The sequence below is a fragment of the Alnus glutinosa genome, chromosome 10 (genome assembly GCF_958979055.1).
Source record: "Alnus glutinosa chromosome 10, dhAlnGlut1.1, whole genome shotgun sequence".
In the NCBI taxonomy this organism is placed as follows: domain Eukaryota; kingdom Viridiplantae; phylum Streptophyta; class Magnoliopsida; order Fagales; family Betulaceae; genus Alnus; species Alnus glutinosa.
In genome coordinates this window covers 61,952-89,791 of record NC_084895.1, presented here as the reverse complement: position 1 = coordinate 89,791, position 27,840 = coordinate 61,952, and the positions used below count along the sequence as shown (strand labels likewise).

Sequence of the window (27,840 nt, the reverse complement as noted above, 5' to 3'; positions counted from 1 at the left end):
ATAATTAAATGAGACTGGTGCAATAGGCAAATAAGAAAAGTTGGAGGTGCCTTCAAAAAAAAAAAAAAAATTGGGGCTTTAGAATGGAATGGCATGTTTGGCTCATAAAAAATTTTCAATATTTTTTTAATACTGTTTTTCAAATATCAAATTCTATTTAGATTGTATCTATTTTTTTTTAAAAAAAAAAAAATTATTCGGTTTTCTAAATCATCCAAACATAATTTCAAAAAATAAACTATCTTTATATTCGTAACTTTTAAAAAAATCGCACACCCAAACAAGTAAGAAAGAACCATATCCACATGCCACACACGTGGCATGTGGGTCACGCTGAAGAGATTTTCTCTCCTCAGCTGAATTGAAAAATAAAAATTAAAAAAGAAATAAAAAAAAAAGGCAAAGGGCCTTTCAATGATCACCAGTATAAGGAAAATGATAAAAATACAACTATTAAACACAATTAGTGCACAACCCCAAGACATATTGAGTGAGACTCACACAAATGTGGGTTTCACCCCAATGTGTCTTGAGGTTATACATTAGTTGTGTTAAGGATTGTGCATGAATCACAACCCCCCTATAGCCCCTTCCATTTTTATTTTTCTTTATTTATTTATTTTTAATTTTTAATTTTTATTACTATTTTTAATTTTTTGTTTCTTTCTTCCTTTTTTCTCCTTCTCCCTTTCTTTTGCCCAAGCCGAGAGATTGAGCGAGAGAGAGAGAGAGAGAGAGAGAGAGAGAGAGACGCATAGATTGAAAGAAGAAGAAGAAGAATATGGTGAAGCCAAGAGGGGTTTCGGCCATGACTTGTTAAGAGGTAAAATCTCTAGCTTTTCTCTATGTTTTCGTTATACCCGTTAAAACTAGAGCTAGATTATTGGGTATCTTGTGTGTAAACTGATTATCGAAATTGATTTTGGGTTTTCATTTTTAGTGTTGATTTTTGGGGATAATCGGATGGGTTCCGTTGGGCTCTCTTTTCTTGGCCATTGGAATATTACTTCGGATTAGGAGAAGAAAGAGGCCACCTTTGGTGGTGGTTGGGGATAGATGATTGAATCGGTATCAGAAAATATAAAGATCAGTGAGAGTTAGGGAGAAATCTGAGATTATGTCGTTGGAGCCTCCCCCTTTCCAGGAAGCAGCGCGCTGCGACGTCTGCAAATGCAGCTTCAACACTTTCAGGCGACGGGTAAGACTAAATTTCTACTGTGATTGTTAGTATTTCCGTTTCGAAAGCCGCTAGACATGCAATTCAGTTGATAATTCCCAAGCCCTTCAATATTTACCGAAACTTTAACACTTAATGCGATTGTTTGAACAATGAATTTTATAGATCAATATCTAGATATCGAGATGTGTGCTTATGGTGGCAGTGGCACCCCCAAAATGTTGTTCTCCAGAGTCACTGGCTCGACCGTAGGCCCGTGAGATCTGAAAAGTTTGCTTTATTACCACTCGATACTCACATAAGAGTTCCTAAATAGAATTAGCCATTTAGGTCAACATATGTATTGACCCACGTCTTGCCTACAAGTGTTGAACTCTTTAGATTTCTTAGCAACTGTTGGGTGCAAAACATTCTATAGGTGGCCTTGTAAAACGAACATTCTATGACCTTGAAAAACTTGTCAATTTTAATGCTTTCCTTACTGGAAATGATGTTAATATTGTCTCTAAATGTTTGTGATGACACTTTTCCAGTTTGGACAATAGATTCAGTTTGTCTTTAGCCATGAACTCTTATTGTTTTTGTAAATTGAACATGTTAAGAGTACACACAGCAGACTCCCTAAACCTCATTCTCTTCTTTAAATATAGGGAAAACTCTTAAAAATCCACTGCAACAAATTTCCTTGGTGTTCCTTAAATCAAGGGTAGCACTTTAGCTTCACTTACCATTATTTTATTCATAAAAAAACTCATGCCTTTCTCTTTGGTTTCGTTCATGCCTCTCTGTCTCAAAAAACTCTCACTTTTCTCTTTGATTCATCACACCTCATCAGGATTTCCTTCACACCTCTCTGGGTCAAAAAACTCACGGTTCTCAGGCTAAAAAAACTCATGCCTTTCTCTCTAATTCATCACGCTTCTCTGATGAATCTTTGTTCATGTCTCCGATTTTTGTTCAAATCTTCATCACGCCTTTCTCTGGATCTTCTGTTGTGCTGGATTTTCATTTTCTCGCCTTTATCAGAATCTTCGTTCAAATCTTCATCTTGCCGGATCTTCATCATGCCTTTCTCCGACTTACCTTTTCTCTCCGGATTTTTCCCTCACTCTCTCTCTCTCTCTATTTAGAGAGAGAAAAATGCAAATGAAAAACCAAAAAAATTGTGAATGCGTGATTTACATGTTCACATCCAGCAGTGATGTCCTCCTAGCATACATGCATGTTCACATGCAGCACGATGGAGCTTTACAATGTTGACGATTGATTGTAGAAGAGAAATGAATAAAAAAATAATAATAAAAAGTAAAAAATAATATTTTAATGGTAAAGGGAAAGATAAAGGGAAGTTATTGTGGAATGTATTTGAATATGGAACAAAAAGTAGTTTGGTTTGCTAAATTTAGAGAATATCTTAGAGAAACTTGTAACCATCCAAAGAAAAGTGCTAGCCACATTTGCGCTATTACCCTAAAATGATTAGTCAATTTGAAAGTTCCGTAGAATCACTTATAAAGTCAAAATTCATATAGTAAGCAGGGGTGGAGGGAAGGGGGTTGAGAGGGGTCAAATGCCCCCCTCACCTCTCAAAAATTTCCTACTCTTGAAATTTTATTTTATTATTATTATTATTATTATTTTTTTCCGAAAATCCTAATTGCCCCCCCCCTCAAAAACTCATCAAGGGGCAAATATTTTTCAAGAGGATCGAGCTTCATAAGTTTTTTTTGATAGGTAATAAACAAAATAGCATTAAAAAGCGTAAAAGGCGCCCCTAAGCATACATGAAGTATACAAAAAGGACACCACCACAAAAAAAAAAAAAACAACAACAACAAAAGAAGAATACCCGAAAAACGCAAAAGAAGAAATTCTACATCAAACCCCCAACTTCTTGCCCCTAACCCGGCTAGAAGAAATTACACATATTATGCCATTTTTTTCACTGGTTTTAGGTTAAAAAACCAATTACTAGCCAGGTAGCCACAGGTTGAAGACGACATATTTTTGCTTTTAATAAAAACGCACCGTTTTGTTTGTTCATTTAAACCAAAGAAGAATGTGGGAGGACTTGTACTTGTCTTTTAATAGTAATGAAAGGACACGTCTTATTACTTGTCTTTTAATAGATTTGAAAGAAGCTAGGACAAGTCTAAAGTTACAATTTCCATCTACATGCCCTTGGCAAACCCTCATACGTCGCTGTCTACGCTTCAAAACTTCTTAACCCCAAACAATGGAAGAAAAAACCTCTCCTCTCTCGTGGTTTTGGTGTAGGTCTAGGAACCGGGTCTTGAAAATGGATCCGGATAATAGATTAGAGAGTTGGGTTGAAAAAAACAGGATTGAACTTGGATCAATGAAATTATGAAATTATGAAACATCAAATCAGAACAAAACAAAAATATTGAAAATGAGTTTAAATTCGTAATGGGCTGATGAAGAGCAATGGACACTGAGAACCTGCTGACGGTAAAAGAGGAGAAATTTTACATGTCATACCCACTCTTTTTGTGTCCCTCTAAAAATTATTATTTAGTTTTATAATAGATCAATTTATGATGGATCATTATTAAAATTTTATCAAATAGTGACTTTAAAACCTTAGGCCTTTAGCTTAGCTGACTTCTTCATTAGGATAGGTTAGATGGGAGTTATGATACTTGTTTATGTTTGACAAGTGATTTTTTATTTATGTTTTAAGTTAAATTTATATGTTTTAAGCGATAATTAAATTTTGTTGAATTATTTATTAATTGCTTTAGTTCTACTTTTATTTATTTTTTGATTAACTTCATTTTTTTTTTAATTTATCAAATCGAAAAAAAAAAAAAAAAAAAAATTTATTGACCCGCCTCAACCAAAATCCTGGCTCTGCCACTGATAGTAAGTAATGTGGAACTTAGCACCTGTAGGCATCTCTTATAAATCACTTACTCTTAATGTGGGCTACTCATCTTCCCAATATATGATCGAGAAATTACAAAACTGTTGCTAATGCTCTTAATATTGTTAGCTATATAGGTTTTAGAATTTGGACTGACTTCATCTCTCTCTCTCTCTCTCTCTCCTCATTTGGCAGCACCACTGCCGATGTTGTGGGAGGACTTTGTGCCATGAGCACTCATCAAATCAAATGGTATGGTTTTTTTTTTTTTTCTTACTAAATTATTGCTTTAGTAGAAATATAACCAATTGCCAATAACATTTCTGTTCACAAATTCAGGCTTTACCACAACTTGGCATTCACTCGTTTGTTAGAGTTTGTGCTGACTGTTATAACAACTCCTCTCGGTAAATACTCTCTTTTGAACCTGATGAAATATTAACTAGAATTGCTGCATTTTGTTAAAGAATTTTGAGTAGAAACGAAATGCCATCTTTTTAAGATGAAAATTTTTGTAAGTACATTGAGATGTGATAGCAGAGTCATTGCAATGTGATTACTTGAAGCTTTGGTTCTATTCTTTATCTCCTTGGTGTTTGTGCTTTTGAGTAATTGTACTTGTTTGAGTTAGGAAATAGCTTACTGATTCATCATGGAGAATTTGAGGTTGCTAGAAATCTAAAATGCATAAATTCAAAGTTAGGGCTGACCTGAAGAAGTGCTTTCCATTGATGTGGAAATTATGTCTCATCAAAGCTAAAATTTCATTTTGGAGCAATTTTTCCAAAGCAGCATCTTCATTGTATATATTAAATAGGTCCATCATTCAACACCTTTTCAAATATTTGAGTCTTCTGTTTTAGTTAACCCATTCTCTATTCGGTTCAAAGTTAGATGCCTTTTGGTGGCAGGATGACTCTCTCTCGATCTATCCTTGCAAAAAGTTCTTGCACACTACTGGTTTTGAGTTTCCAAATTCTGGTCTTGAGAGCCAACAGATCAGAGATGTGCTTCAGGATCTTTGCTTGGTTAATGTAACCTAGTCTGCGGCTACGTGTTTCTGCAGACACAATAGAGTAGACTAGTCCACATTTGTGCATATAAAGTCTTCTTTTCTATATATTTATCTTTCATGACTTTGGATTTTAAAAATTTTGATTTAATTTAGGTGTGATTAATATTTGAACGACTTTGGTCCTTAAGAAGTTTGGTTCAGGTTAGATGTGTAGATGATAAGGTACGGAGAAAGGTAGAAAATCTAGGATAGGATTTGGAAACTGAAGGTTCAAGGTGGAGTGCTTGTCTAGGTTTTTAGTCCTATGCTGGAAAACAAGAGCCCAGGCTTACTGTTTAACACTGTCAGAAAAAGTACTTTTTGCTTCTGTGATGAAGGGCCGTTTGGACTTGCGTTAAGAAGGTTAAAAAGTACTTTTAGTACATAGAAAGTTGTGCAAAACAATATAAGTCTTTTTGGTAAAAACCTCAAAAAGTACTTCACTTTTTTGCTCTAAATAAATGCCAAAACACGCTTTTGGGAAAAGCTTGAAAATGAAGCTTTCTTAAAAGTTCTTTTTGACTATAAAAGCTATATTTTCCAACACAATCCCAAACAAGCTCGTAGTGGCCCGACATGCATTGGGTTGCTACTATCTATATGTGCTCATCTGAGGAGAATAACATTCACTGCAATATGGTTGTGTAACCAATTTGTTATTCCTAGCATTTTGTGCCAAACTGGAAGAAATCGTAATGCCTGGGAAAGCTTATAAGGCTTCCATTACTGTAACGCCCGAGAAAATAGTTAAGAAGTTTAATATTAATATAATTGAAAGGAAAGAGGTCTAATATAATGCAAATGAGATTAGATAATAGAATTCATAGAAATAAGAGTAATTAATAATAGCATTAGTGTAGGGATAAAATAATAACAATATTACTTAATGGCGATATGTTTATGTAATGAAGGTTTTAATTGATAAAGAGATTTGAAATAAGTTAGTGTGATGAATGATTAATAAATAATAATAATAATAATAATAAGTTTTAGTGTGGTAAATGATTATTGGTAAGGTTAAGTTGTAGCTAAATTAAATAAAAGGGGTCAAATAACCATAAATAAATTTTTTTTTTTGATAAGTAATGATAGTCTTATTGAAAGCGTAAGGCGCCCCTTAGTACACTGGACGTATACAAAAGGAAACACCTAACTAGAAAGAGAAAAACGAACAATAAAATCAGCATAGCTGACAGAAATAGGGTACAAAAAGGCCATCGACCAATTATACAAAGTACGCAGAAAAGACTCTAACACCTCCTCCAGAGAGCCCTCCAGGTTTTCAAAACACCTTTGATTCCTCTCTTTCCACAAGCACCAAAAAATGCAAATAGGAACCATCTTCCAAATTGTAGCATTCAAAGGTCTCCCCGACTTCCACCAGCCTGCCAATAAGTCTATCACTCTTCTAGGCATTACCCAAGAGATGCCAAACCGAGAGAATATGTTATTCCACAGAATTGATGCCACATCGCAATGTAGAAGAATGTGATCCACAGATTCCCCGTCTCTCTTACATAAACAGCATCTGTCTACAATAGTCAAATGCCTCTTCCTAAGATTATCCACAGTAAGGATCTTTCCTAGTGCAGCAGACCAAGTAAAAAAGGCTGCCCTTGGAGGTGCCTGAGTCCGCCACACACACTTCCAAGGGAACCAAGAACCACCAGAGCAAGTCAAAGAACTAAAAAAAGACTTGACCTTGAATAAACCTTTCTTGGAAGTCACCCACCAAAGTCTGTCTGGCCGATCTCTGTTCACTCTGGATGCATGGAGGACCTGGAAAAAAGAGGCAAACACATCCACCTCCCAATCATGCGCCTCTCTGACAAAGCTCACGTTCCACTGAGTTGAACCGCCTAACACTTCCACGTTGTCTGCCACTGACGCATTCTTCACCCGAGCAATACCAAATAAATCAGGGAAAACTTCTTTCAGAACCGAGTCTCCGCACCACAAGTCATGCCAAAAACTAATCCTTTCCCCGTCCCCCACCTCAAATCTGGTAAACCCGGAGAAGGTCTCCCACCCTTTCCTAATATTCTTCCACAACCCCACTCCATAAGTCCCTACAGGCTCCCGGGAGCACCAACCACCCCACATGCTGCCAAATTTGGAATCAATCACACCTCTCCACCAAGCATCTCTTTCCAACCCAAAACGCCATAACCACTTCCCTAACAAAGCTCGATTGAACATCACCACATTTCTTATACCCAAACCTCCTTCTGAAATAGGAGTACAGACCTTCGCCCAGTTCACCAAGTGAAGTTTAACCTCTTCACCCAACCCTCCCCATAGAAAGTCTCGATGCAGTTTTTCGATCCGAGCCGCAACCCTCCCAGGAATGGGAAATAAAGACAAGTAATAGGTAGGAATATTGGAAAGAGTACTCTTAATAAGAGTAACTCTGCCACCCTTGGAAAGATATAACCTTTTCCAACTAGCCAACCGCTTTTCTATCTTCTCAATAACTCCGTCCCATATCCGTGTGGACTTGTAGGAAGCCCCCAAAGGAAGACCCAGATACTTTGCTGGTAGAGAACCAACCTCACACCCTAGGATGTCTGCTAATCTATCCCCTTGTTCAACATTCCCCACTGGAATTAAATTGGATTTTGCCAAATTGACCTTCAAGCCCGAAATTGCTTCAAACAAAAGAAAAAGACTCCGCAGATTCTGTAGCTGAGATGTGCGAGCATTGCAGAAGATCAATGTGTCATCGGCAAACAAAAGATGTGAGATAGAAACATTGCCCACTAAGAATCCTTCCAATAAACCCCCACTGACCGCCTGTGTAATCATACGGCTCAAAGCCTCCATAACAAAAACAAACAGCAGGGGAGACAAGGGGTCCCCTTGCCTCAAACCTCGAGAACTACTGAAAAAACCATTAGGAGAGCCATTGACTAGAACCGAAAACCGCACAGAAGAAATGCATCGAGCTATCCATGAACACCATTTACCCCCGAAGCCACATCGCCTCAACATATACAAAAGAAAATTCCAATTAACATGGTCATAAGCTTTCTCCAAGTCCATTTTACAAATGACACCTGGTTCCCCTGATCTGACACGGCTGTCAATGCATTCGTTGGCAATAAGGACTGGATCTAGAATCTGTCTCCCTTTGATGAATGCACTCTGGGATTTGGAGATAACCTTCTCCAAGACCCCTTTCAGTCGATTTGCCAACACTTTGGCCAGAATCTTGTAGATCCCTCCCACAAGACTGATAGGACGGAAATCTTTGAGAGAGTTAGCTCCAGGAATCTTAGGAATGAGAGAAATAAACGATGTATTCAGACTCTTCTCAAACGCACTTCTCTCATGAAAGTCAGAAAAAACCTCCATAATGTCAGGACTCAAAACTTCCCAGCAAGCTTGGAAGAAAGCCATGGAAAAACCATCAGGACCTGGTGCCTTGTCTCCCTTCAAAGCAAACACTACCTTCCTAACCTCCTCCTCCTCAAAAGGTCTTTCCAGCCAGCTAGCCTCTGACTCCAGGATAGTGTCAAAAGGTTGATCATCCAACGACGGCCTCCAACTGTACTTCTCAGAAAAGAGAGTATGATAATAATGAACCGCATGGTCACCTATCTCTGTCTGATTTGAAGAAAATGAATCACCAATCATTAAAGAATCAATAGAATTGTATCTTCTGTTAGAATTGGCTATAGAATGGAAATATTTAGTACATTTGTCCCCTTCCTTTAACCACGTTACCCTCGACTTTTGCCTCCAACTAATCTCTTCCAACAGAGAAACCCTCTCTATTTCGCTGACAATCTCTATATTTTTTAGTTGCTCCTCCTCGCCCAAAGCCCTACTACCTTCAATAGAATCAAAGACCTGAAGCTCTTCAAAAAGCTTTTTCCTTTTTCTCTCCACGTTACCAAAAACTTCTTCATTCCAAATCTTCAAATGTTGCTTCAGAGCCTTAAGCTTGCAAGCTATAACGAAACTGGGAGAACCTTGAAACGAATAGGAATCCCACCATTGTTTCACCAAACCCACGAACCCCTCCGCCTTAAGCCACATATTTTCGAATTTGAAAGTCCTTTTACTCCTGGTAGTGTCGCTGCAATCAAGGAGAATTGGAAAATGATCAGAATAAAGGCGGGGAAGACTCTTCTGAGTTTTCACAGAAAACCTAGATTCCCAATCAGGGGAAACAAGAAAACGGTCAATCCTTGACCAAGTGGGAGGGTCGCCAGGGAGCGACCAAGTATAAGAACCTCCAGCGAGAGGGAAATCCATCAAGCCCTGATCAAAGATAAAGTCACCAAAATCCCTCATGCCCGACACACTGCCTTCTCCAGAACGTTCACTGGAGAACCGAGTAATATTAAAATCCCCCCCTATACACCAAGGCACACTCCACCAATTGAGCATCCCAGCCAACTCATCCCAGAGCCTCCTCCTATCAATATAGAGATTCGGGCCGTACACCCCCGCAAATGCCCACTCAAATCCGTCTGCAAAATTCCTAAAAGAAACTGCAAGCGTGAACTCCCCCAAGCATACATCGACCTTCTCCACTACCCTCTTATCCCACATGATCAATATACCCCCTGAAGCCCCACAAGAGTCCAAGCTGCACCAATCCACATAATTACAATCCCATATGCTGCGCACAAATTCTCTCGAAGGATTAAGAACTTTGGTCTCTTGAAAGCACAAGATATCCACCTTCCATTCTCTGAGCAGGTTGCTGATCCTTAGGCGTTTACGTCTATTGTTCAACCCCCTCACATTCCAAGATAGAATCTTGGGCTTCATGGCACAACAATGAGACCCCTAGCCCTCCTTTTCCCACGATTAGAACCAGCGCTCTTAGTGTCGTAATTCACAGAACTCACCAAGTTCTTGACCTCCCTCTTGCCCTTTGAGCTTCCATCTTCATTGCGACGATCTCCTTCAATGCAAGTCAACAATGCCAACAATTGCAACTTGTGTCCCATATACGTCATCTTCACAATGGGATAAATATCATTCGCACGCTGAAGAACCCAATCCGAATACCCCTCCCCCTCCACAACTGGAGAGTAGGCGTTGAGAGGGAACACCCTACTCGTACCCGCATCTCCTCCCTTCTCACCCTCCTTGCTTACCACCATTTCAAACTCCCCCTTGGAGTTGCTGCTGGAACCCGAGACCTCCCCCATATTTTGCATCCATTTTTCCCCCAACGGAATCTGCCAAGGAGCTAGTCCTGTCAAAATCCTTGGCACCCATGCTTCAACCGGTGGCTGCACCTGCACCAAGGACCCCTTATCCATCTCTGAAAGGTTTTCTGGTGCCTCAACTTGTAGCTGACTATCCGGAATGGACCTCTGAGTATGCTCACACATTACCGGCCTAGGACTGATTTCTTCACTCTCCAAGGCTTCCACAAAAGCTACTGTCTCGCCCATGCTCCTTTCCAACCCCGAGCTGATGAGAGACACGACCACCGGTGAAGAAACGGGTAGCTTGCCTCCATGACCAGCCAACTGTTCCGGAGCTGAATCCGAAGAGAAAGCCTTCAGAGGAGGAATGACCGAACTATCCGATGATTGGGGCTGAATACAGTCCCTATCAGCTTGTGATGGAAGGCCGTCACTTTTTGCCGGCGGTGGCAATTCCGGCCTCGAAGAGGATGCGCCGGGATCCCCTGAAACCATTGGGGCCTGAATAGAAGACAGGCACGCGCGTTCCTTGGCTTTGAATACGAAGTTGGCCCTGTTGACCTGGTTTGCCATAGGGGCCTTCCCTTTCATTTTCTTGCTTCTGGACCAGATTCCTTGGAAACCCATAGCATTCCTGACAGTAGGCCGAGACCCGGAAGCTTTAGGCCCGCACTCCACAACCCCACCCTCTAACTTGGCAAGATCCGCCAGACACAGACCAATTTCTTGTTGCAGCCTCTGCAAAGTGGTCCTGATTTTGACTAGTTCAGGACTGACGCCAGAGTGAACTAAGTGTGTTGCAGGGACCACGGTATCAGAAGCTGTGCCAATCTGCTTTACTAAGTAGTGTGCGTCAGGTTGCAGAACCGATGGGACTATGGACCTTTGAGTCGTTCCATGCGTATCTCTCTTCAATATTGCCTTGCCGGAATCCGGAACATAAGCCAGAATTTGGGGAACGACAGTGGTTTTGGCCTTATCCACCGTATCTATCTCCACTTTTTGCCCTGTGTTCTTCAGAACTTCCGCAAAACTCCTCCTTCCCCTCATTACCTGAGACTGAACCTCAGGCCGACCGTCCACACTACTTCCTCCGTTTCTAATAAACTCATTGGCACAGTGTAAAGCCGAGCCAAATAAGTCCCAACCCTCTCCGTCTCTTCCCTCTGGAATTAGCACCACTCCACTTTTCCTACTTCCGGCATATTCCTCAACCACCAGAAAACTACCGTGTCTGTTGAAGCATCTCTGAGTAATGACACGAGGGAGTCCATAGGAAGCTTGGTTCCAAAAGACCCGAGAGTCTTCCACAGTCACTAATGTCTCAAAAATGCGTACTAACCACCCAATCTCATCTCTCTCCAGAAAAATTGACCTTAGCCTCCCTCTGCATTTTTCTCGGAGTCGAACCCCAATCTCTCCCCCAGCTACCACCAACTCAAAATCCTTTGACTCCACCGACCATCTTCTTGAAAACGACATTATGTCTTCCCTCTAGAACAAACCTAGATAATGAGACGCAGAGAACATACCCGCCATACGCTAATACAAAAGTGTTCTACAGCGGGATCTCGGGGACCCTAGCGCAGGAGCCTGAGCCAAGAACTGAAATAAATCCGGCGAGATCCGGCGAGAGAAAGCGATGACCGGCAAGAGAAGCGACAACCGGCCAGATCCGGTGAAATCCGGCGGGACAATGCTGCGATTGGCGAGAGAAAGCGACGACCGGCGAGAAAATGCGGCGTCCGGCCAGATCCGACGAGAACCGTCAACCGGCGAGTCCGGCGGCAGACTTACCCCGGCGACCGACTAGCGAATGGCGAGAGATTGTGACTACCGGCGAGAAAATGCGACGAAATAAAATAATAATAATAATATAATAAGTTTTATGAGAATGCCACGATATTGATTATTATTGTTCAAATGCGAATGAATTACTATTGTTCTATGTGAATGAATTGTTTTTGTTAAAGTGTAAATGAATTATTATTGGTCAAGTGTGAATGAACTACTATTGTTCTATGAATGAATTATTATTGTCCAAATGTGTATAAATTGTTGTTTACCTCGTAGGTAGTATACTTGATGTCTGATTATGTTTGGTCTTCCTATGATTTCATGTGGTATGATATTGTGTTTAATAAGGATGATTATGAGAACAAAAGATTGCTAGGTATTCTGACAATGTCATGATAATGCATACTATTATGATAATGCTTATTATTGTTCAGATGAATAAGAGATTAATGTATTGCGACTACAGGCCCCAACATTGTGGATTACAGGCCACATTGTTAATAATATTGGGACTACGGACTCTAGCATTGTGGACTATGGGCCACATTGTTGTTAACTTAATAAGATTGGGACTACGGGCCCCAGCATTGTGGACTGTGGGCCACATTGTTAACTTAATAATATTGGGACTACAGGCCACATTGTTGTTAACTTGATCGGGACTACGAACCCCAGACTGGTGGAGTACGGGCCCCAACGCTTAAATGAATAAAAGGAAATGGGACATGAAAAAAAAATGAATTAAAGAATGCATTGCATGAGATTTGTATGTTATATTGATGGTTATGAATTGCTTTTTTACTTAGATGTACACGAATGTATGCGTTTCGCAGTATGGGATGTGAAATGCTTATATGTGTATAGCTGGGTTAGATGATAATAAGAAAATGCCAAGGAAAAGATAATAGGGTTTATGTTTGCTAACTGTGGTTTACATTGTAGGGAGTATCCTTGAAATCTGATTATGCATTGATGTTTGATAGTCTTGGATGGTGCTTAATAATTGTGATTTACAATGCTGGAAGTATCTTTATAATATGGTTATGCTTTGAGGTGTGACAGTTTGACTGATGTTTTGACTCTTGTTGTTACATCGCAGGAAGTATCCTCAATGTTTGATTATGTCTAGATAACTGTTGCTTCATTTTATCAATTATGAATTGGATGAATATTGCTCACTTCCCACACACTAAGGCCATAGTGCTTGCACTTATTGAGACCGTGGACTCACGTATCTGCATGTGAAATTGTGGGGATTAGCTTGTGGTAATCCACCATTCCACAGTTGTTGTAGGTTTAGCTGAGGTTATAGGCGATTTAGATCCAGATGCAAACTTGGGGGTCTTCTAAGGATGCTCGAGATTTCAGCTTGTGGGGTGCTGACTTAAGCCAAGTCAGTCTATTAGATTTGTATAGATGCCAAGGGTGGCATATTGTAGTAATTATGTGTAATCATTAATTTTAAGTTGTCTTGACTTTATGTAATGAATTAGAGGCTCTTGTATGTTTTATCGATAAGTTTATAAGGTCAATTTAAAAGCAAAAATTTATTTCAGGTATTTCTGCTGCGTTGATTTATTTAAGGATATAGTAGTAGCGCCACGTGGTAAATTGGAAAAATTTCCAGTTTTGACTTGTTATTTAAGTCAGGGTGTTACAATTACCTTTCTTGTTTTCCTGATAATTACTGTATTCTGGCCCTGCACCTTAATTCAAAAAGGAACTTTATTAAAGTTTGTGTCTATCTTGTTGACCTTTGATTATACTATTCCTGATGGCACATCCCTTCTCCTTATGCAATTTCATAGTACCTTATCTTTACTAACCCGATTGAATAGACTTAGTGGAACTCATCTATCTCCATAGATCCTCTTTTATGTTTGAAACTTAATCTCTCATTGCAAACTCTAGTTTTGATCCCAGACGTTCTGAATTTGAACATATTTCTTAGCTTCCTAAATCTCTGCGCTAGATTACCTATATATCTTTTTGTTAAATGCTTCTTGAAAGTAAAAGCTTGCTTTTGCATACTAGCTTGTACGAGATTTATTACTTTAAATAGGACATAAATTTTCTACAAACCGGTTTGTAGGAAATTTTCTACAACCCATATATAAGATTGATGTGTCTCTTGGCATGTGAGAACCACATGTTTTAATATCATGTACTTTTCACATGCTTTTTTAATAGCATTAATAAAATAACATATGTTTCTCACATGCTTAAAGGATACATGTCATTTTTATATGTGGGTTGTAGAAAATTTCCTACAAACCGGTTTGTAGGAAATTTCTGTCTCTTTAAATATGCCTTAGCATAACTGCTTGTAAAGAAGCTTCTATGTTTCCTTTTAAAGCTTCAATGTAGGTACTTAAATTTTGGAATTTGTTTGTCACAGATCTGGGAAAGATGGTCCACAAGCTTCTCTATATGGGGTTGATCGTGTCACAGATACAGTTTCTAAATTGGACATAGGTACAGATGTAAATTTGAAGGCTTGCCCAACTGCAGAGCATGACTCTGTGTTAGTCATTTCAGAGTGCAAGTGTGGAATGCCTTTATGCATTTGTGAATCTCCAGCCCCCTCCCCTCGTGCACTTCCTCTACAGGTATAAATTCTATTGAGGAGATTAAGTCCTTATTCTTCAAAACTTTGTATATGTGGACATTTGCTTATGTATCTCATTTGAGAGTAATGCTATATATTAGCGCCTTGTGTTCTCCTAAAATTGATGTGACTCTTAAAATCACCATTGAATTTATGATAGACTGCTATTGGGTTTTGATCCAATGGTGATTTTAAGAGCCACATCAATTTTGGTGGGACAAAAGGGGGACACGAGAGTGATATATAACATTACTCCTTATTTGATGATTAGTTATAGTAATGTAATTATCTTTCTTTCTTTTTTTCCTCCTAGCTAGGTTATTCCTTTTGTATACTTCCTATTTACTTAAAGGTGCTTTACGCTTTTAATGATATATGTCGTTAACCCTAGAGATTGGCTCAAATGGTAAGGGTCTTGGCCTTTGTGGTAGTCCCATGAGGTCTAAGGTTCAAATCCCTTTAAGTGCAAACAATTTTTTGGAGTTAGCCTGTTGGTGAAGCCGGAATATTACTTGATCCGTGTGGAGGGAACACTCTATACGGATCCGAGATTTACCTGACAGTGGTGGGTATACGAAGTGGCCCTGCCTTGGAAGAGTTACTTCGTCATTAAAAAAAAAAAAAGGGTATATATTGTTTACTTTTCAAAAAAAAAATTGCTATGTGGTCCAAGCACCTCACAGATTTGTTTCCTTTTCTTTGGCAGAGAAAAAATACTCCGAACTTTACTCCTCAAATGAATCCAAAACCAAAGAAGACGGACACTATTCCAAGGAATAGAGGTGCCACATCTGACAACAAGTTGTGGTATGTTGCCTTTAAGGTCTCAATATCCAATCTCTGTTCTTCCTGACCTAGTGATGCTTTTAAACTTTACTTTTAGTTTTATAATGAGTTCTCTGTCAGGAGCATAAGATATAAAATAGCGGTTCTTCACAGTTTAGAGATTGGACTCAAAAACTTTCTCCCCGCTACTATGATATTCTGGCCCGCACTGATTGAGATCTAATTTCAGTCCAGAAAAATTTGGAATTGCCAGCAGATGATAAAGATTACTTTGATGTTAACTGTTCTCTTAGCTGGATGGTTCTTCATGTACTTCGGATATTCAGCTTTCTCATTTCTGTAGGGTACAAAAACTTTTCCTGCATGGAGGTGCATCCCCCCTGTGATGTTTTGATTCTATTATAGTCACGTTCTTCTCTTTCCCTTTGTGCAAGAAAATTAAAGTGATAACCACATCTCCATTAGACAATTATTATTTATTTAACTTATGTATAAATCAGATACTTCTATATGCTGTAAGTTTGACAAAGCAATCATTTTTTTTTTTCGTCATCAGAAGATTATAAACTGGTGATTTTTAACACATTGCTCTTATGCTATCTTACGCTGTATGTCTTTATTAATAGGTAGTTGTTTTGCAGTTCTGTTTTCAATCTTGGTCAAGTGGCCAATGATGCTCTGAATAAACCTCAGATGGATTATGAACCTAATGGGGAGGTAAATATTCTGGATTATTTATTTGAAGTCCAAACCAGCATAAGGATATTATTTACTTATTTAGCACGTGCTGTCCTTAGGGATTAAGAGAAGCTATAAAGAATGGTGACACTGCTGCAGTCAAGAAGCTTCTGAGTGAGGTATTCAACATTTTAATGTAACAGTAGAATTTATTTATTTATTTTGATGAATAATGAATGTAACAGTAGAATCTGAAAGTGCATTTATGCTTTATCACTTTTGCAGGGCGTGGATGCAAATTACCGCGACAAGCAAGGATTATCTTTGCTACATTTGGTACTGCTCTCTCTCTCTAACACACACACAGGCATATGGAAACATTTGCGAGTGAACAAGGGTGTGTGCTTGTGTTTGTGTAATATTTGCTCAAAATGTTTGATACTAATATCAGAAGTAATTGGGTGTAGGCGGCACTCTTTAATCAAACTGATATAGTTTGCACCCTCATGGAATGTGGAGCAAGCATGGATTACAAGAATGCACAAGGTAATTGATCCTTGGTCCACTTAGAATGTAAGTTTGATTGATTTGTTAACTAGGGGAGGTCAGAGGAGAGTATGAAAGATATCAAAGGCATGGCTGGGGCTGTTCAGGTTAAACGATTTATGTACATCCTAGATCGTGCATGAAGCTGTTCATAGAATTGCCAGAGATGCTTTTTAAGGTGTCTAGATCGTGCATGAAGCTGTTCATAGAATTGCCAGAGATGCTTTTTAAGGTGTCTGAAAGTTCAATGCGTGGCTTGGTTTACCTAGTTAAAACAATCTGGGTGGGGCAGTGTGTTGAATTTGTTCGGCATGATTTGATAAAATCTCCTAAAAATTTGCCAAAATGCAGAAGAAAAGAGGAAAGTGGGGGATCAGTTTTCATATATGAAGAGAAGTATAACTTGCATCCTATGCACACACTTTGCACATGGGTGTTGGTCCTTTGTGCATCCATTTGAGAAGGTTGTGCATATCGGGTATTTATATGATAAATAATAACGGGGTTACAACGAGGGCTATAGTGGAATGTTCTCCTTTGTATTTTTAACTGTATGTTGGTGGATTGTTATGATTATTGTCTTTGTCATTGTTATTGTTGTTGTTAATATTATTATTATTGATTGTTGGAATACTGGTAGTTATGAATTGTTTGAAGCAGCCGATCTAGCTGTAAATTCTAACTGCTTGCTTCTTCTTCAGGAGAAACACCATTGGATTGTGCTCCTGCTACTTTGCAATACAAGATGCGAAAGAAGTTGGAAGAAGGTGCAGGTCTGCGTGAGCGCATTTGAGAGTAATATATAAGAAAGCATATGACTAGATTTGATAAACTGCTGGATGGCCTTGGACTAATATATAATTGTGGCATGCATGGTAGTAAACAAGGCTACAATTCTACAATGTTAGAGTTCGCAGCTGCGGTGTGTGATCTTCATCTGTCGTAAAAGGGTTACGTATCAAGATATAAATTTTCTTCTGTTTGACTTTACATATTTGGACCAAACCCGGCCCTCTGTGACTCACATGTTTAATGAATCAAAATCATTATTTTAACCAAGTTAGCTTGTGGACTACTCATAAAGGGTTGACATTTTTTTTTTAAGATAATCAAATTTGGATGCAAACTTACTATTGTAGCATCGAGGGTTGTCTGAGAAGTTGATGTCTGACCATACAACATTGACCCATCACTTTGTATCTGTCAACAATATAATGTAGATATAAATAATCATGATACAATACAAAAAAATGGAACTATGTGGAGGATTAGTAGTAGATGACCTCATTATGGCTGAACTCGAGGCAATTCCTCTGTAATTTACGGCATCTCCCTTTCCCTGAGGATTTTATGTTCTTGCGTGGTGCCTAAGTTACTTACATCTTGAGCATCTCAATTTAATCCCACCCTTCCTAATCCTATTAGGATTCTTTAAGGCTCTTCTGGTCCTTAATTTTCTAGGCCTTTCATCTGGTATTATGTACGCTGGTAGGTTTACTTTGTCATAGTTTGTCTTTATTCATTGGTCCTCTACAGGCATGGGATAAAAAATCTAGTCATATGCTTTCTTATATATCTCCGTAGTGTAATAATCGTCCACAGGGTTCGCATGATCAAACCATATTGGATGAGAGCAAGGGATTTATGTCAAATCCCATTGTCTACAACCACGCGTTCTTCTAATGAAGTTCACCACATAGTGCTTCCTATCGTGCTTCCTCTTACAACTCATTTTGAATAATCCATCCCTGACATAAGTGATGTAGCAATCGATGACCTCCTCGCCAATTTCTGAACAATTCTTGAACAAAGTCTTCTATTCATTGTTCTTATGCCATCCCTTTTCGTTTGAAATCTACTCATCAGCTTCTTTCTTATGCGTATAAAGAAATGTCTACAGCATTAGTAATTGTTTTTCACATAGGAACGGTAAGACAGAGAAGCTAAAAAAAAAAAAAAAAATTAAAAAAAAAAAAAAAAAAAAAAAACGGAAAGGGGAAGATAGAAAAAGGAAAACATGCATTGATGTGTTCTTCAAACTTTACATACTAAATAAAATTTATTATAACTTACAAAAAAAATTAAAAAAAAAAATTCATATAGGAAAAATTGAAATTTGACATATAATTCATAGATCAAAATTGCATGTTGACCATTGCAATTGTCTTATAATTATATCGTTTTATGTCATGCTACATACTTGTTGCTTGGGCGTGCAATGCTAGAGGTACCAAATCTTTTGTCAAAAGATTAGTACTAAGATGATATTGAGCTTATTCATTAAAAACTATAACATTTCTTTTTATTGATTGTTTTGATTTTCTCTAATGAATAAGTTTTACATCATCTTGGTACTCATCTCTTAGTAATAGGTTTGGTGCTTTTTTCTCATACAATTAGTTAATTAGACATCATAAACTTAAGGTTCAGAACAATGTCATGTAATACCGTCCAACAAATTGAACAAGCGTACGTTAACGGTCACATTCCAAGATAGAAAGCAAGAATATATGCATAGGCTAACGTGCTTAGAAATTTGTTGCATTTCATGTATGATATAACCAATTTTTTTTTTTTTCTTTGTTCGAGTGTCTACAACTTTTGTACTTAAAAATATCAGTACCATGGCAAAAGGAATAAAAAGTGTTACAAGTATCAAGGAATTTGAAACCCCTCTAATTAATGCCAATATTTACAGATACTAGTCTATTCTCTAAGAAACCAGGTTATGCCGAAGAGGATGAGACACAAAGCTGCTTAGGTCTTTCAAGTGGAAGCTTCTCCATCTCAAGACTGCCATGGTCAGAGAGAGAGGCATCTTCCCCATTAGTCTCAGCCTTTTGGATCTCATCCAAAGCTCTTTTTGCATAAACAGTGAATGCAATTGTGGTAATGACTGCGATAATGAAGGAGATAATGTTGTATATGATTTCGACCTTAGTGAGGCGAAGGTTCCCATACTTTGCATCTGCTAATGTCCTTATCAACCGACCGCTGCATAGAAGTACAAACATGGTTTGAGACATATCTATTTCTATATATATACTACTTATTTTTTGATAAGTAATTTCATATCATTAAATAGAGCTCAGAGGGACGCAACCCTAATACATATAAAGTATACAAAGAGGATCCCTAATAACAAGCAAGAGAAGAACATAAATTCAAAAAATCTGCAAAAGTAGAAACAATCAAGCGATGATGAGCCGCTATCCAGAGATGTAACGTGTTAAGCATAAGCTTCCTCAATTCTATCATCTATGTCTCTATGTCTTCAAAGTGCCGAACATCCTCTCACACCAAAGACACCACATTAAACACAATAGAGCCAACCTCCAAACTTCCTTAACGGTACCACACCCAACCAAACCGCACCAGTTGTACAACAAATCGATGACTCGTCTCAACATAACTCACTCTACTCCAAACCGAGTAAGAATATAGCTCCATAGTTATCTGGCGACTTCACAGTGAAGCATTATGTAATCAATGGACTCCTCACTCTTCTTACATATATAACACCACTCAACCACCACAACATTCCTCTTTCACAAATTCTCCTATGTCAAAAATTTCTTAAGATTGTTGTCCACACAGAAAGCACTACAAGGACCATCCTAGCTAGTTAACACTTTATAAAACGACTTCACTTCAAACTTACCCCTCTTAGAAGGGCTCCAGCCCAATCTATCCTTCTCTACATATCGTAGCCGGAAAGAATACAGCCGCTCAAAGAAAAAGAGTACCAGCTCCATCTCCCAATCTTGGACCGATCATGTAAAAATTACATTCCACTGGATAATTCTATCTTGAAAGAGCATATTATTCGCCACTCATGCATCTTTGTAAAGCTGGATAAAAGAGCTTCAACGGTCTATCCCCACACCAATGATCATGCCAAAAAAACTTACTTTTGACCCAACCCCCACTTCAAAACGAACAAAATTGGAGAACTTATCCCACCCCCGTCTATTATGTTTCCAAACTCTCACTCCGTATGTCCCCATTACCTTCTTTGAACACCAACCACCCCTCATACTCTCATATTTAGCTTTGATCAACAATCTCCATAAAGCCTCTATCTCCATAGCATACTGCCACAACCATTTTCCCAACAAGGCTCGATTGAACTGAATCAAATTTCAAACTCGTAATCCACCTGATTTTATTGGAGTGTAAATCCTCATCCAATTCGCTAAATGGAATTTAACCTCATCCCCAATGCCACCCCATAAAAAAATCCATTTGAAATCTCTCAAGTGTATTAGCCCCACCCACCGTAATAGAAAACAATGACAAGTAATATGTAGGTAGGTGGGAAAGAGTACTTTTAAGCACAGTCAACTGACCACCATTCGATAAATAAAGTGTCTTCCAATCAGCCAACTGACGTTCAATTTTCTCAATAACTCCATTCCAAATAGCAATGGACTTATATGAAGCACCCAACGGCAAACCCAAATATTTCATTGGCAATGAAGCAACTCTACATCCAAGAATATGAGCCAGATCTTTGACATCTTTCACTTCTCCAATAGGAACAATTTCAGATTTGCCTAAATTGATTCTCAAACCCAAAATTGCTTCAAAACATACGAAAATACAACACAGATGTCAAATTTGTTCGGAATGCGCACTACAAAAAATCAATGTATCATCAACGAACAGTAGATGAGACACTAAGAAGCTATCGTTGTCCCTGGACCCACTGAGAACCCTGTCAAGAGATCTTAATCCGTTGTCGTAGTCCACATTCGGGTTAATGCCTCCATAACCACCACAAACAATAGTGGTGAGAGCAGATCCCCCTGCTGCAACCCACGAGAGCTAGTAAAAAAATCAGACGGAGTTCCATTCACAAGTATGAAAAATCTCACCATAGAAATACAAAACTCTATTCAATCCCTCCACTTCTCCCCAAAACCACATCTATTAAGCAAATAAAGCAAAAATTCCCAATTGACATGATCATATGCCTTCTTTAAATCCAACTTCAACAGTACCCCAGATTCCCCCGATGTAAGTCGACTATCCAAACATTCTTTAGCAATAAGAGCACTCCCATCCAATTATGCATTTCCTCCTTGTAGTCAAAATGGCTAATCAAAAAAAAAAAAAAACCACTAAAAAGTCCCTCCATCAGATTATGTAAAGCAAATGCAAAATGCATTTGTCATCCATTCGAGGATAGTGCAACTCCACATGTAGTGTTGCACTGTTTACGGATGCATCTATTTATTTATTGTTTCTCTCACCCCCTGTCTCTCTATCTCTGATGCTTTTCTCGCGAAATCACAATCATTTTTCAAACAATGTGCAAAAATAGTGCTACTTCTAGAAAAGGACGAAGCTTTTTTTTTTTCTAGACTAAAAGGACATCTTTTAGCAAATGAAGTGAAAAAAAAAAGAAGAAAAAAAAAAAAGAAGAAAGAAAGAAGGGGCCAATTGAAAAATAAGAACGTTTGAGAAAAAAATGACAGTAAAAAAGAGATTTTAAGAAGAAAAAAAAAATGAACAAAAAAAAATTATTTAAATGATATAAAGAAAGAATAGATAATCGAATGTATAATATCTTTTAAAACTCATTAGCTAAACTAGATAAAGTTAGTTTTGATTAGCCATTTTACATATAAAAATGCATAAGCCATTGGGAGTGCTCTAAGTACTGAATCCAAAATTTGTCAACCTCCAATGAAAGCATTCTGTGAGTTAGAAATAATAGGCCAGAAATCCTTCACATCCACAATGCTTGTCTTCTTTGGAATCGGAGAAACAAATGTTGCATTAAAATTCTTCTCAACTTGTTGTTGACTATGAAATTCTGAAAACACGGCCATAATATCCATTTTTAGTATTTCCCAACACTTCTGAAAAAAAGTCATAGTGAAGCCATCCGATCCCGGCGCCTTATCACCATTCAATCCCCTCACCTCCTGCTCCTCAAACTCAATTTCTAACCATGTACTCTCGTCCACATCAATGGATTAGAACGAGAGACCATCCACCCTTGGCCGCCAAGTACACTACTCAGAGTACAATTTGTTGTAAAAATGTACTATATGCTCCTTTATCTCCATAGGATTATCGGACATAGAACCATTGATACTCAAAGATTCCACATCATTATTTCTTTTATGTGAGTTGGCCACCCTATGAAAAAATTAGGTGGTTTTGTCCCCCTCCAACCAAAAAGCTCTTGATTTTTGTCTTCAACTCACTTCCTAAAAAAGGAAAGTTTTCTCCAACTCTTTAGACATATCCACCTGCTTCATCCTTTCCTCCTCCACTGAACCACGGTCTACAATTAATCCAAATGCCCTCCAATAATTCCTTATTTTTTTGTACTATGGGTTGCGTCCCTTTACGCCTTTTGAATATACTTATCAACAAAAAATAATTCCTTCTTTTTCTTCCCTATGTCACCAAACCCTCTTCATTCCATTTTTTCAAGTCCACCTTCAAAGATTTTAACTTACTAACCAGCACATAACTAGGTAAACCATGAAAATCATAGGACAGCCACCAAATTTTAACCTGTTCCACAAAACCTTCAGATTTCAGCCATATATTTTCAAACTTAAAATACATGCTCCTTCCTTTGGGCTTCCCGCAATTAAAACAACAACAGAAAGTGATCTGACAATAGTCTTGGCAGTCGCCTCTATGTCACCTCCGGATAATGTTCTTCCCACTCTGGAGATAGTAAGAATCTGTCAATCCTAGACCATATTTGCTCTTCTTGATTATATGACCAAGTAAACTGCCCTCCTACAAGCGGTATATCCACCAATCCTTGTACGAAAATAAAATCTGAAATCTTTGCCATAGCTACAGAATAACTCAAATCACCTGATCTCTCGCTTGGAAACCGAACCACATTGAAATCTCCCCCAATACACCATGGCATCTCCCACCAGCTCATCAAACCAGCCAACTCATCCCACAAAACCCTCTTATCCCCATCATCATTCGGCCCATACACCCCCTCAAACGCCCAAACCAAATTATCATCAGTATTTCTCATAGAGCAAGCAACTGTATATCTCCCCACACTCAATCTTTTCCACCACCCGCCTATCCTGCATTAACAAAAATCCACCTGAGGCCCTGCTTGATCCCATATAGCACCAATCCACATGTTGGCAACCCCATAAGCCCCAAACCACCTCCCTTGAAACATTTTCCAGCTTTGTCTCCAATAGATAGACAACATCCGCCTTCCATTCTCTTAGAAGACCTCTGATTCTTAGTCTTTTATTAAGCGCATTCAACCCTCTAACACCCTCTAACATTCCACGTTACTATTTTCTGTTTCATAAAACATCGTTTGAGCCCCTCCCTTGTCCTCTCCCTCTTTGTGATTGTCAACCCTTCTTTTCATAGTTAATAGAGCAATCCTCCAACCTTTTTAACTCCCAATTGCCTTTAGACCCTGGCATCAAATGTACATAGACATATTCCTTACTAAAGAATGATCTCTAGTTGCTTCAATCTCAGCAAATAATGGTAACATTTTACCCTCGAACCCATCACAGGACAAGCCTGATGGTTGATGTTATCTTCGCAACCTAAAAAGTCCGCTTGAATTACGTGATCAACCTCTCCCCCAGCTCTGTACGGAAGCAAAGAAGATTTGTCTCTCTATTTTAACCCTAAAGCTATGAGAGCAATTGAGGAAGATGTCTTCAAAGATTGAACCCAATACCATGGAACCAGTGAGAGTCACCACAGATGAAATGCAGCAGAAATAAAAAGAATAACCAAGGAATTTAATTAGGCGAACTAGTTCATTTATCAAAGGATTTCTAACCATATTTGGTTGTATAAGAGAAATGTTTTGCACTGTTTGCCTTGCTAGAATAGAGCATAGGCTTGTGTATTTATAATAGAGGAATGACAAATATATTGAAATACAACTTCTGCATGATGTAGCAGAAGATAGATGATAAGTATAAAGTTTAAATTCAAACTATTAACGTATCTAACTAACAAGAGATGGTCGACTATGATAGGACTTATCTCCTAGTGTTTGAATTTAAGTATATGACTTAAGGATTAGATGTACAAGATCTATCTCTATCTTTAGTTGAGCAGCCGAGAGTCCTAGAGTCTTGAGTCTTTGTATTGGATTGAACTTTATCACTAACAAGTTCTAACTTATGTGTTTGCCATCAATAAACACTAGAGAATAGGAAAATCTAATTTTATTTTTCTTTGAACCATGATCATGTTAAAATAATCATATTAGGAATTCAGAGCACAAACCTATAGATATAAATGAAAGCTTCTGGGACCATTCCAGCAATTGATCCACATAAGTAGGGCCAAAACTTCATACTTGTTACCACAATTGCATAGTTGAAAATTGTGTATGGAAATGGTGAAACCCTAAAGAGAGCAACCACTTTGAATTGATGGAACCAGCTTCCTTCTCCAGCCAGTCTAATCATTTCAGCTTTCTGTGGCCATTTCTTGAACCATTGCTGCATAATTAAGACAAGACAGATGAGGGACAGGTATAAAAAAACCGTTTCCCACTTCATTAAATCATTATTAGGTGTATATAAAAATAAAAGTCTTCTCCAATTAAAAAATAAAAAATAAAGCTAATTAAGTCTTACATGAATGCGGTCACGAAATAGCAGTCCAATAAAATAGGGGAGGATCATCCCAATAGTTGTTCCAACCATGATTATAACAAACCCAATTCCATATCCAAAAATCATCCCAGCCAACCACATGGAAGGGCCGGAAGGGATTAAGAACACAGGAAAAAGTGCCAGAGAAGCAACAAGCACGAGGGCAAGAACTGGATGGCCAAAGGCAGTGGCTTCCCACTGCATGAGTGGCAAGAGAACCTGCAGTGAAATTGGAAAAGCTTTAGATGAAAATTAAGCAAAAATTTAGAGCTTTCACATAGCAAAAGTACTCCATTAATGTTAAATCATATATTTTTTTATATATCATTTCTCTTGCTAGGTTATATAGAATTGAACATGGTAGACATAGCATACTTAGCCAAATAGCAAAGTGAAAAATCAGGGCATCTATTTTTATTTTTATTTTCATCGAAGTTCACTCAATACACAGTACATTTGGTGATTATGGTAATGCCTCCATATTAGTCCATCAGAGCAACCACTCAAAAGTTATGCAAATGCTGTTTTAAGCTTATCCCTCTGCATGCTTCTCACTGTAGGTCTATTTACAGAAAAAATTTATTTTCCACAATAATAAATAATTAGAAGAAAAGAAAAATGCTGACGAGCAAGGATGCCAATTTTTTGTTGGCCTTAAAGGATTCTTATATTATTTTTTTGTATTAATACTTGGATAATTTTTGGTCATCCAAAAGACATAATACTTAAGGATGAGGGTAATAAAATCAAATGTTAGTTATTCAAATTGAGAATCTTCAGTGTTGAAAGTTAACATGGTAAACTATGCCACGTCTTAGTCATACAAATTATAGCAAGTAATCAACACAACAGAGCAGTGAGCTTATCAGAAAAATGTGCAATAGTCAAATACTTCTACTCCGAAGACAATCAGAAGTCAAATATCACTTTCAACATAAAATGCTTCAGGAGAAATTTCAGGAATTGGAGAGTCTGCACAAGCAGCTGTTAACAGTGTCCATACCCAGTGAAAAGGCCTCAAAATTGAAAAAAATATAAATTGACGTGTAGACAGGGCTAAACAATGCTGACCTGATACACGTTCTTTATGAGAACACATGAATTAAAGTGCTTGCAGTGAAACAAGTTAAATTAAAAATCAAAAGAGTTGAGAAAAGGAAGTACCTTCTCAAAAAGAAATGGAACTCCCCATTTCAAGAAAATGAGAAGAAATATTATGATTACCATGCACCATAATAAGACTTTGATCCACCAGAGGAAAGACTTAGTCCTTGCATCTGCTTGAGGCTGTAAGATATCAGCTTCTGCTGAACATGGTTCACTTGAGATGACCAGTCTAGTGTATTCGCTATTCTCTCTCACATGATGCTCAGAATTTGCATGTTTTACTAACTCAACAGAGGAACTTGGCATCTCTATTGATAACCCAGAAGGCTATGAAATTAGAAAAAGAAAGCACAGTATAAGCCTAGGCAAGCATAATTTAGAACAAGTAAATTGAATTTCTTACATATTACATGTAAAAACCCAGCAGTTGCACAAGAGGTTAAGCATCCTAACCATTCATGCCAGGCAATGATAGAATATTTAAGTAGACAAGTCTTTTCCTCTTAAAGCTATGGTTTTCATGTACTTGGGCATGTGATTTCTGGTGGCAAATATCATGATATCAAAATTATATGATGTGAACGATCCCACAGGGAAATACTCCCTTTTCTAAAGTAGTCACAGGGTAGATGCTAATAAAATTAAAAACAATGCACAGAAAAGAGTAAACTTATTATCCCAATCCAACATGAAGTACACAGGAAATTGTCAAACAATAATGGGACAAGTAGCTATATACATGAAGAATAAATAATGGTACAACAGAGCGTAGCTCTGATTTTGAGAGAATGATAAAACTCTTTTCTTAATTGAAAAACAGAGCCTTGTCTTCTTCTTTTCTTTTCTTTTTTTTTTTTTCTCATACCTTTTGCTTTCTATTGCACAGTGTCTCGGCAATATCTTGCCTGAATATTTTGGGTGCTAGTCCACTCGTTTTCGCCGGTCAGAAAACGTTCGGCCTATTCTCCACCCGTCACAGTGGTCCCCGTTGGTCAGAGGCCACCAATCCACACCCCAAGGCTCTGCCCGCTCCGATCCTCGCCAGAGGCCCTTTCCACTCTGATCCTCGCCCAAGCCGTGGTGTTCCGCCAGTTCAGTTCCAGCCACCAGCTCCATCACTCCCGTTGCACACCCACGCCATAGTTCCGGTCTGACAGCACTTCTACCAGCTTTGATTCACGCCCAAATCCTGAATTGTTGGTCCTGCTGCGGCCGTTTCAACAAGGTCACGCTGCTCTTCCTTTTTTCTTTTTCTTTCTTGTAGCCCCGTTCTGCCAAGAAAGTTGAAGGTTCTCTGAGGGTGTTTGGCATTTGTATTTGTGGAATTTTTGATTGAACAGTAATAATGTGTAATTGATTTGGTATAAAGCATAAAAAAAAAAATTGAATT

General features: G+C 38.3%; 2 protein-coding genes across 2 annotated transcripts; one reads left to right on the top strand and one right to left on the bottom strand.

Moving 5' to 3' along the window:
• Positions 1–664: 664 nt before the first annotated feature.
• Positions 665–17,779, top strand: LOC133879967 (uncharacterized). Its single transcript, XM_062318801.1, has 11 exons — positions 665–823; positions 941–1,198; positions 4,260–4,316; positions 4,404–4,471; positions 14,485–14,695; positions 15,401–15,501; positions 16,122–16,197; positions 16,278–16,337; positions 16,444–16,494; positions 16,626–16,704; positions 17,406–17,779. The coding sequence occupies exons 2-11, from the start codon at positions 1,118–1,120 to the stop codon at positions 17,495–17,497; spliced, it is 876 nt and encodes a 291-aa protein (XP_062174785.1). The 5' UTR covers positions 665–823; positions 941–1,117; the 3' UTR covers positions 17,498–17,779.
• Positions 17,780–19,229: 1,450 nt separating this feature from the next.
• LOC133879382 (uncharacterized) lies at positions 19,230–27,759 on the bottom strand. Its single transcript, XM_062317922.1, has 5 exons — positions 27,316–27,759; positions 26,508–26,777; positions 25,326–25,562; positions 24,970–25,187; positions 19,230–19,698 (listed from the first exon to the last, which is right to left on the bottom strand). Exons 2-5 carry the CDS (start codon positions 26,754–26,756, stop codon positions 19,431–19,433), a joined length of 972 nt encoding a protein of 323 aa, XP_062173906.1. The 5' UTR covers positions 26,757–26,777; positions 27,316–27,759; the 3' UTR covers positions 19,230–19,430.
• Between the last annotated feature and the right edge of the window lie 81 nt (positions 27,760–27,840).

Coding starts and splice junctions, on each gene's coding strand:
- LOC133879967 (XM_062318801.1), top strand. CDS start 1,118: ATGTCGTTGGAGCCTCCCCCTTTCCAGGAAGCAGCGCGCTGCGACGTC. Junction 1,199..4,259: donor TCAACACTTTCAGGCGACGG/GTAAGACTAAAT, acceptor CTCATTTGGCAG/CACCACTGCCGATGTTGTGG. Junction 4,317..4,403: donor AGCACTCATCAAATCAAATG/GTATGGTTTTTT, acceptor TCACAAATTCAG/GCTTTACCACAACTTGGCAT.
- LOC133879382 (XM_062317922.1), bottom strand. CDS start 26,756: ATGCCAAGTTCCTCTGTTGAGTTAGTAAAACATGCAAATTCTGAGCAT. Junction 25,563..26,507: donor TTCCATTTCTTTTTGAGAAG/GTACTTCCTTTT, acceptor ATTTCACTGCAG/GTTCTCTTGCCACTCATGCA. Junction 19,699..24,969: donor GCTTTCATTTATATCTATAG/GTTTGTGCTCTG, acceptor ACTTCTATGCAG/CGGTCGGTTGATAAGGACAT.